Here is a 10436-nt window from a genome sequence, read left to right as displayed (position 1 = left end):
TTAAAAAAGAGGTTCATATTAAATATTATTGGTGTGGATGTTAGGATTGAAAATGTGTGTTTTGAAAAAAAAATATTTATATAAAAGTTTCTTTTAATCACATTTTCTTAATATTTTAAATCATATCAGAAAGTTTTTGGATCTGCGTCGTATAGTTCCAGAACAGGAAACACTTGACCTTCTTTTTTTTCTTACACTGTATTAATACGTTTTTTCAGGAGATCCACACGGGAGGGTCCCCAAAGAAGCTTTTGTTTTCTTGAAGCTAAAGTTAAGACCCTCTGTTCTCCAGTCACACGGAGCCTTTGTGTTTGCGTGTCGTCCCTCAGGTCGCTCTGGTTCGCTGGACGGAGAGCGTCGGCCTGATCCTGGTCAACAGAGACCTGACCTCCCTGCAGCTGAGGACTCCGTCAGGACAGATCCTCTCCTTCAACATCCTGCAGATCTTTCCCTTCACCTCCGAGAGCAAGAGGATGGGCATCATCGTCAGGGTGTGGACCTCACCGCCGTATCATGGCCTTGTTATCACGCTGCTTCCTGTGTGGTCTCTCTTTGTTGTTTCTTTCTTCTTTTTAGCCAACATTTGTCGGTCTTTAACGTTACTGTAACGACGTGACTTAAAGGTTGAAGTTTGATGCGTTTAAATAGGTTAGAAATCTGTGTTTCTGTCAGTGATCTAACGGTCCATTCAGTTTTTTTTGTCAGTGACACCTAGTGGACTAAACCTGACTTTAGTTTTTTTTTTCTTCTCTGAGCTGGACTCAGAGTCCTGAAGACTAAACCTAAACTTTATCTCAGTGACTCTGACTTGAAGACCACAGGTGACTCAACATGGACTTGGACTTGGACCTGAACCCTATGGTTAGAAACCAGGTGTCACAGTGAACAGCTATAACTTGTTCTGTTGAGTCAGTCAGTGATTTTTACTGAAATCTGATTCTTTTATTTTAGGAGGAGTCAACAGGAGACATTACCTTTTACATGAAGGGTGCAGATGTTGCCATGGCGAGCATCGTTCAGTACAACGACTGGCTGGAAGAAGAGGTAAAGACTTCACCTGCTAGACTTTCTACTTCCTTTATTATTGAAGAGAAAAAAAAAAAAATCATAATTATAAGTTGCATTTATTTGTCCAAAAATAAATGTTTAATTTGGACTTTCTGCATTGAAACATTTACCTTGGAAACTAAGGAATCACTAATCACTAACCTCAAGTATTTTTTACCACTTTTCAGCCTTGGAAACTAAGGAATCACTAATGAACCTCAAGTATTTTTTACCACTTTTCAAAACCTTTTTTCTCCAAAAGACAATTTTAGTATAAACTCCAAGTGTGTGTTTGAACCCACAGCACAAACAGACGACACCTCCAAATGAAGCCACTATACATTTTTCCAGATGATTGTTTCTGACATGTTGCAGCAGCAGCAGCAGCAGCATCATGTTGGTCCACTCAGAGTGTGTGGTTTTCACTAACAGACACATCAAGACTGAACAGAAGAAGATGAGATGAAATTAGAAACAGAACAGACAAATTCTTGCAGCACGTTGAGATCGTCCGTCCACCGCAGGAATGGAGCGGTTCTTTTTATGCTGATGATAATAATTAGACATGTAAACGCTCGTGTTTGTGGATGAGTGTGGGATTAGAACCTTTGTCCATCGGTTAACCTCGTTTAATCAGGACACTCATGCACAGATCAACAGCCCACATCAGTATGTTCATAATTATATTGGCATTATTGAGTCATTTTACCACCGGGGGCAGCGCAGTGATTAAATTAGCGACCTAGATAAAGTTGAAGTAATTACACAATGTCATATTCTCCAACAATGGTGCTAATGATGTCTGTTGGCTCTAATATCCAGCTGTCAGAGCCGCCCGGCGCCGCAACGACTCTGCCTGTCAATAACCAATCAGTGGGATGGATTTGCCTCATTGGCGTTTCATATAAAAAATAAAGCGGCGTGCGTTAGTCCGACCGTGTCCTCTGACTCCTCTCCACAGGCCATGTTATTCTGTCATATTGATTTTTCTTTCTTTCTTTTTTTTTTTTTTTTTTAGCTGTCGGTAACAATACGCTGTTATTGACAAAACTGTTACTGTACATGATGTACTAACGCAGCAGCCGCTGCTCTGGTGGAACCAATCATCTGCCCCATAATAAGTTAGCATTTAGTTTTACAGCTTCATACGAGAATATGAAAATGTGTTTCTGTTCTGTCTGTCATCTCCTTTGTCACGTCTGATTTGTTATTTTAAATACATAAATACGGTGGTAAAAATGAGCCAGTAATGAAGTGAAAAGTGTTAGTCAGGTGAGCTAAACATAAGCCCTAAAAAAAATAAAAATAATAGACATAAAAGTGTCAGAAAGTGTGTGAAGGAAAGGCGTTTTTTATGTTTGTAAAATGTTTAAAGAAAACTAAAATAATGGTTGAAGGTTTGAACAGAAAAACAGACAAAAAACAACAAAATAATTCTGAAAATTAGTTCTAACATGGGACTCTTTTTATTTTTTTTTAACCCTCAGTGTGGAAACATGGCCAGAGAAGGTCTGAGGACGCTGGTGGTCGCCAAGAAGTCACTGTCTGAGGAGCAGTATCAGGACTTTGAGGTGTTTATGTCTGAATGATAAAATTATAAAAATGTTTGATCTGCGTCTTTATTTTCTCATGCAAAAAAAAAAAAAATAGTTTCAGGGACTTGAACAATGTTTGATTCTGACTCGTGACAAACTTCTCCTCAGAGTCGCTACAACCAAGCAAAGCTCAGCATCCACGACCGCGGCCTGAAGGTGGCAGCGGTGGTGGAGAGTCTGGAGAGGGAGATGGAGCTTCTGTGTCTGACCGGTGTGGAGGATCAGCTGCAGGCGGATGTCCGACCCACACTGGAGCTGCTCAGGAACGCTGGCATCAAGGTCCGGAAAAAATGTCTGGAAAATGATGACATTCTGTCCAAAAGTCTTCGTTGAAGCTGAACTCTGATCTGATTTTCCTTAGATTTGGATGTTGACGGGAGACAAACTGGAGACGGCGACGTGCATCGCCAAAAGCTCCCATTTGGTCTCCAGGAGCCAGGACATCCACGTCTTCAAACCGGTACGCTCTCCTCTGCTTTGACTCGTCCTCACGCTGCTACGATACCACGTGGATAATTGTATTGTGTGGCCCTTGAGCAGGTCTCCAACAGAGGAGAGGCTCATCTGGAGCTCAACGCCTTCAGAAGGAAACACGACTGCGCTCTGGTCATCTCTGGAGACTCCTTAGAGGTGCTACAGAACAGATCAGAACACCACAACAGAACAGAACAGAACAGATCAGAACACAACACTTGGTGACATCAGTCTGTGCAGCAGATGATGCTGAGAGACAGAAGCCTCGTCCTGCAGCTGTAAACATCAGGAAATGACAAAATGCTACAGGAAATAAGTAGCATACGGTCGGCTAATGTAGGGATAAAAATGTCACAAAATGACAGGAAACAAAAATTTGGCTTAAATATTAACTACTAGATAATATATTTATATTAAATATATATATTTATATTAATGAAAGCAAGCATGTTTATTATTGCTGTTGAGGTTAAAATTAAGCTCTCAAATATATCCATTATTAACAAAAAAAAATAGTGAGACAAATTTACATTCTATTTATGTATAAAAAAAAGCGACTTTTTATGAAATAGCCATAGGCCATAAAAAACCTATTCATGTACCATTAGTGGCCCCCAAGCCAACCTTTGCCAGCATGTGTGTTAAATTAATTAATGGTCATTAATTACAACCAAACACAAATATGTATTCACATCTTGAAGTATAAATTTCATACATTTGACGTTCTCCCCGTGTTGTTCCAGGTTTGTCTCAGATATTACGAACACGAGTTTGTGGAGTTGGCCTGTCAGTGTCCAGCCGTGGTCTGCTGTCGCTGCTCCCCCACCCAGAAGGCTCAGATCGTCACACTGCTGCAGCAGCACACGGACAACAGGACCTGTGCCATAGGTCAGTGGTCACCTCTCACACCCTGTGGTTATCCACTAGGTGGCATCAAAGCCCAATCAAATTAACTGCTTTTTAAGTGACTGTTGGTAAAAACTTTTGATGTGTTGGTCCGTCAGGTGACGGAGGAAATGATGTCAGCATGATCCAGGCTGCGCACTGTGGGATTGGAATAGAAGGAAAGGTAAATAAAAACAAAATCAGGTTTAGATGATTCCAGAGTGACATTGAACGCCACACGTGTTCTGTATTGACGTGGGATCTTGGTGTCTCCACCCCAGGAGGGAAAGCAGGCGTCTCTGGCTGCAGATTTCTCCATCACTCAGTTCAAACACATCGGGCGCCTCCTGATGGTTCACGGCAGGAACAGCTACAAACGTTCCGCAGCTCTGGGTCAGTTCGTCATGCACCGAGGCATGATCATCTCCACCATGCAGGTGCGCTTTGTCTCTGTGTTTGGATCCAGGTTTATGAAATAATGAAATGAAAAAAAAAAAAGTTCTGACCAGGTTCAACGTGTCTCCTCCAGGCTGTCTTCTCATCCATTTTCTTCTTTGCCTCCGTGCCCTTGTACCAGGGGTTCCTCATGGTGGGGTACGTACTGTAGCCACCACCAATGGTTCAGTAAATTCATTTTTTTTCTTCAAATATATAACTTAAACTTTTTTTATTTTATTTTGGTGCAGATATTCGACAATCTACACAATGTTCCCAGTGTTCTCCCTGGTCCTGGACCAGGACGTGAAACCAGAGATGGCGCTGCTGTACCCGGAACTGTACAAAGACCTCACCAAGGTAAAGTTCTTTTGTGTACTTTGTAGTAAAAATAACCCAACAACTAGACTGACTTTTGGACAGATGTCTCTCTGTTTTGTTTAGACTTATCGTAGTTAAAATAACCGACTGACTTTTGGACGGATGTCTCACTGTTTTGTTTAGACTTATTTAACCAAACGTTGTGTTCTTTTATTTATTGAAACAAACACTGAAATAGTGACCGGAAAAGTGCTTGAAAATAGTTCCAGGAACCTTGAACGTCAAATTTTCTTAATCGGAAATGTTCTCCGTTCCAGGGCCGTTCCTTGTCTTTTAAGACTTTTCTCGTCTGGGTTCTGATCAGTATCTATCAAGGTAAGGTTTACTTCATTGATTTCACTAAAACACTGACACTGACACTGACACTGACGCTGACACTGACACTGACACTGACACTGACGCTGACACTGACACTGACACTGACGCTGACACTGACACTGACACTGACGCTGACACTGACACTGACACTGACGCTGACACTGACACTGACGCTGACACTGACACTGACACTGACACTGACACTGACACTGACGCTGACACTGACACTGACACTGACACTGACGCTGACACTGACACTGACACTGACACTGACGCTGACACTGACACTGACGCTGACACTGACACTGACGCTGACACTGACACTGACACTGACGCTGACACTGACACTGACACTGACGCTGACACTGACACTGACGCTGACACTGACACTGACGCTGACACTGACACTGACGCTGACACTGACACTGACTGTAACACTGACTGTATTCTGAGAGAACAGACTAGTTTGACATTGACGCCTGTCAGCCCAGGCCTTCAGCTGCCATTTCATCATTTCCACTGCCTGTACTGCCGCGCTCCCTGGGCCCCTCAGAACTCTCAGATAGTCCCTTTCTCAGTATCTTAGGTTTCCAACCAGCATCCACTCTCACATGCGGTCTTTTGTCCGTCCAGTAAATCGATATTTCTGTAATCGCCAAGCCATGCAGCGTGTGAGAAAAGATCTGTGTTCCTGCCGGAGCGTGACTTCCTGACAGCTCCAGGTTTTTAATTAAAGGCCAAGAGCAGCTCTGTGTAATGAAAGAAAAAAAAAAAAACAGAAATGAAATGTAAAGAAGACGACATGAGGGAGGGGGGGGAAATATTGGGCGCCAATCGGACTTGGTTTATTACAGACCTGTGACTCGGTGGAATGCAGTGTCATGAGGGAGCCTCCGTAAAAGTCATTATCTGATGACTTAGAGCCTGTCAGGCTGAGTCAGTGTGGTGCTGTGATTGGATGATGGAGCAGGGACTGAGTGATGAGTGAACTCACTCACTGGAGAACATGGGATGGTGTTCCTTAATCGGTTCTTTATCTCCCACTTCTTAAATACTGAAGTTTTACAGAACTCTTTGACCCACCTGACCTCAGAACATCAGTCCCTAGAACGTCAGACCCTAGAACGTCTGTCCCTAGAACATCAGACCCTAGAACATCAGACCCCAGAACATCAGACCCTAGAACGTCAGACCCTAGAACATCAGACCCTAGAACATCAGACCCCAGAACATCAGACCCTAGAACATCAGACCCTAGAACATCAGACCCTAGAACATCAGATCCTAGAACATCAGAACTGAGCTTTCTAAAGTCAGACTCGTGGAGTTTTTTCACATCTTTATATTTTTTTGTTTTTAGAGAATAGTTCCCTTCCGTTGACATCATGGACTTATTTATTCCTACTTTGCATCTTATTTTAAAATACATCTTATTATTTCTATACCAATTCCTTACTATTACTGTTCCTTTTCTAATTTCTAATCTTATTCTCATTAATTTCAAGTCTGATTTCTGTTCCCTTTACCTTACCTCATCGGTAGTTCCATACCTATTTCTATGGAATTTTAATTTCTAGACTAATTCTTAGTCTTATTTGATTTTTATTCTTATTCATACTTACTTTTTTCCTATTTCTATCCCAATTTTCTTCCTGTTCATATTCTTCTTTTCCAGCTTCAAACCACATTTTTAGTCCAGTTTTGTGACTTGTTTTAATTGACATTTTAGTTTTTGCTTTGAATATTTCTGCTCTTATTTACATTTACATGCCTTTATTTAATTTATTTATTTGAATTAGTTTCTTTATATGTTTTATAGTAAATTTTATACAGATTTTTTTTTTTCATATCTTGTTGTCTTTCCATTGGTATTTTGATCAAAAATCCACTGTAGACTGAGAGTCAACTTCAAGGAAATGGTTGAGAAACTGATGCAGTTGAAAAATAAATATAAAAAAAATTAAAATCGTCATAAAACCGGATGGAAAATGACGTCATAGTTATCAATAATAGTCATATAAAAAAAAAACTATAAAAAAAAAACCCCTTCCCTGTCAAACTGAGGCATTTGGTAGGACTGGAAGTCACTTCCTCCATGTGTCTCCTCTGGCGCCACCAGGTGGCATCCTCATGTATGGCGCGCTGTTGCTGTTCGAATCTGAGTTCGTGCACGTGGTCGCCATCTCCTTCACTGCGCTCATTCTCACCGAGCTCCTGATGGTGGCGCTCACCGTCCGTACCTGGCACTGGCTGATGGTGTTGGCAGAGTTCCTCAGCCTCGGCTCCTACCTGGCTTCTCTGGCCTTCCTCAACGAATACTTCGGTAAGTACTGAGTTGTTTTTTGTTTTTAGTGTGTTTTCAAAAAGTATTAATTACAAGTGATTTTAAATGACACTAAGTCCAATCAACTTTATTTCTCTTTACTTTTCTCTCTTAAACAAGAGTCTTCAAAGTGTAAATATTAATTCTGGAGTTCCTGGGGTCTTCATTATTGTTATAATTAAACATACTAATTTGTATTAAAGCAGTTAAAGTATGTGATAGATATACTAATTTATATTAAAGCAGTTAAAGTATGTGATAGATTTATAAATTATTATTTAACTTTAATATTTTACAGTAAAAATGTAGTGTTTAATAGAATAAGAACTGTTTAAAGAAACATTTATTTTCACTTTAACCAGTGACATTTGCTAATATTAATTTAAATAAACTATAAAATTAAAATACTTTTTTAAAATGTATCTTAAATATATATATAATGTACTGTTTTCCATTCAACCACATTTTCTTTGTGTAAAAACCTGAACTAATGTCAGTAAATTAATAACTTTTTTAAGTATTAAAAAGCCCTCGACTTGGGTTTTTCTGACCTTTGACCTGATGCTCTGGCTCCTAACTCTGTGCTGTAGTCCATCAGCTGTTTGCTGCTCCCTCCCTCCCTCCCTCCCCCTTCCTTCCTTCCTTCCTCTTCCTCCCCCCAGCCCTCGACTTGGGTTTTTCTGACCTTTGACCTGATGCTCTGGCTCCTAACTCTTTGTGCTGTAGTCCATCAGCTGTTTGCTGCTCCCTCCCTCCCTCCCCCTTCCTTCCTTCCTTCCTCTTCCTCTTCCTCCCTCTTCCTCCCCCCTCTCTGCTCTCTGTCCCTCTCAGCTAACCTTTCTTCCCTCTGCTGCACTTCTCTTGCTTCTTCCGTCTGTCGGCCTCAGGTATAGGCCGGGTTTCAGTGGGAGCGTCTCTTGGTAGGTTTGGAGCCTGGTCATCCAGAGCCACCTGCTCGTCTTTGTTTAATCATCATCATCATTAATATTATTATTATTATTAATATTATTGGTCCATTTGTGTTCACCGTCTCGACACATTTTATCATTCATATTGATGTTTGACCGTTGGTCAAGACCTGGTTTTAATGTTCGTCCTGAAGGATCTGAACAGAAGAATTAGAAGAATTTGTTTCCTTACACTTTTTCAAGGTGACCCCATTTGGGGTTCCGACCCCAAGGTTGAGAAACACCGATTTACAGTAAGACAAAATGTGATTTTAATATGAAATGTGATTCGGCTCCGAACAGTCGACGGATGTTCAAACCAGGTCTCGTCACATCGGGGTTCAACGCATCGTCACGTTGTTGTTGTCGTTGTTGTTTTCATCTAACAAACAAAAAATCAGGTCACAGGTCCCTGACCCAGAGTGACTCAGCTTCTCTGTCTCTCCTCTTCCTCCTCCTCCAGACCTGGCCTTCATCACCACCTGGCCGTTCCTGTGGAAGGTTTCCTCCATCACCCTGGTCAGCTGTCTTCCACTCTACATCATCAAATACCTGAAGCGAAGATTCTCTCCACCGAGCTACTCCAAGCTCTCCTCCTGAGTCTGACCTGGATGGATTTGTTTTGTACAATTCCTGCCTCTCTTGAGCTTTTAAAAAACAAAAAACAAACAAAAAAAAAATCAGCACTTTTTTAATCCGTGATGGAAATTCAATGAAACCTGTGGTAAATTGAACGGGGGGTAGGTGGGGGGGTTGATTATGGGATTACTTGAAAAGTCAGAGCACATTTAGAGAATGACAAAAGGATGAAGTTTGCCACAAAATCACTGGACGTCACGTGGACCCTGGTTGGTCCAGAGGGTCTTCTTCCGCCGCCTTCTTTTTCTACTGCATTACAAACACTTCAGTTTCACCGTCAGTGTCGTTTTATACCAGGAAAAAAACTCCGATCTTTTTTTAAACGTGTATTTTTTCGGTAGTTTGTATTGATGTCCTGTTGCGAGGCTGTTTTTTTTTGTGTTTTTAAACCAAATACAGGATCGGTATTTAAGTTTTTTTTTTTTTTTACGAATCCAGGAAACACCGTTGATACCACCGTTTAACCTCTCGCTCTTCACTAATGCCTCTGTGCCAGAGAGTCAACAGAGCTCTGTCAGTATTTGGTTAAGGATGTGTTCGGTTAGGCTGCGATATCTCCGATCTTAGTGCTGTGTCCTGGGCTGTAGGTAGAAGAAAACAGCAACTCTACGTGGTTTTGATAGTGGGAAGTATTTCAAGCGACCTTCTGGGTGTTTTTTCTCTGAGTACCATCACTGTCTGACAGTATTTTTCAAACTCTTTAAAACTGATTTACTTCGTTCCTGTGGTGTTTTGCGTTTCCATATTCACTTAGTCTGACGTTTACATCACAGTTCGTGTTTACAGAACAAATACTGGACTAGTTTCCAACTGTTGCTGAGTTTTTTTTCTCCGCTTCTTCCTGGATAAAAAAAAAAACAGCACTCCAAAATAACAGCGATGTATTTTTCAGCTATCATTCCGGCCTCCATTGTGCCCTCTAGTGGACACCGACCCTGCTGCTTTAGTGGAGCAGCTCATTTCTGTGCCTCATGATTGTGTATTTTCATGTTTGGGCAGCACAAAAAAAAAATCAGCCTGACGTTTAGGTTGTTTCTCCTGCTGCTTTTCACCCACTGACGGCTGTGTATAGTGTCTCTTTTTTAGCTCTTTATTGACTGTAGGACCAGCTCACTAGGTGTCAGTGTTGGACGTTTGACATTCAGCTGTGTTCAAGAGGCGGGAGAATGAGTTTTATCATTCACTCCAGGGATTTGTAAAGGAGTTAAAGCACAGATGGAGTCGAAAGAAAAGAGAGAGTGTAGTTTAGCTACATTTCTAAGTCTGTATTTCATTTATTTTTTCCTTGAATCATAATTGAGTTAAACTCAGGTCAATCATTCCAACAGTGCTGTGGTTTCATTTCACTTTACTGCTGATTGAACTAAATTCACATCGACAAAAGTCAAAAAA

General features: G+C 41.1%; 1 protein-coding gene across 1 annotated transcript in view; it reads left to right on the top strand.

Moving 5' to 3' along the window:
* atp9b (ATPase phospholipid transporting 9B) overlaps positions 1 to 10436 on the top strand; it is a 32220-nt gene extending 21784 nt beyond the window's left edge. The window contains exons 16-29 of the mRNA XM_008331100.3: positions 330 to 491; positions 952 to 1044; positions 2535 to 2618; positions 2751 to 2921; positions 3004 to 3102; positions 3183 to 3272; positions 3860 to 4004; positions 4121 to 4185; positions 4283 to 4438; positions 4531 to 4595; positions 4688 to 4796; positions 5075 to 5132; positions 7255 to 7458; positions 8869 to 10436. Coding sequence (XP_008329322.1) covers positions 330 to 491; positions 952 to 1044; positions 2535 to 2618; positions 2751 to 2921; positions 3004 to 3102; positions 3183 to 3272; positions 3860 to 4004; positions 4121 to 4185; positions 4283 to 4438; positions 4531 to 4595; positions 4688 to 4796; positions 5075 to 5132; positions 7255 to 7458; positions 8869 to 9005 — 1638 coding nt within the window. The 3' untranslated portion in view covers positions 9006 to 10436. The remainder of the gene's footprint in view (positions 1 to 329; positions 492 to 951; positions 1045 to 2534; positions 2619 to 2750; positions 2922 to 3003; positions 3103 to 3182; positions 3273 to 3859; positions 4005 to 4120; positions 4186 to 4282; positions 4439 to 4530; positions 4596 to 4687; positions 4797 to 5074; positions 5133 to 7254; positions 7459 to 8868) is intronic.

Source organism: Cynoglossus semilaevis, chromosome 18 (genome assembly GCF_000523025.1).
Source record: "Cynoglossus semilaevis isolate Cse_v1.0 chromosome 18, Cse_v1.0, whole genome shotgun sequence".
Classification (NCBI taxonomy): domain Eukaryota; kingdom Metazoa; phylum Chordata; class Actinopteri; order Pleuronectiformes; family Cynoglossidae; genus Cynoglossus; species Cynoglossus semilaevis.
This window is presented reverse-complemented; position numbering and strand designations above follow the sequence as displayed.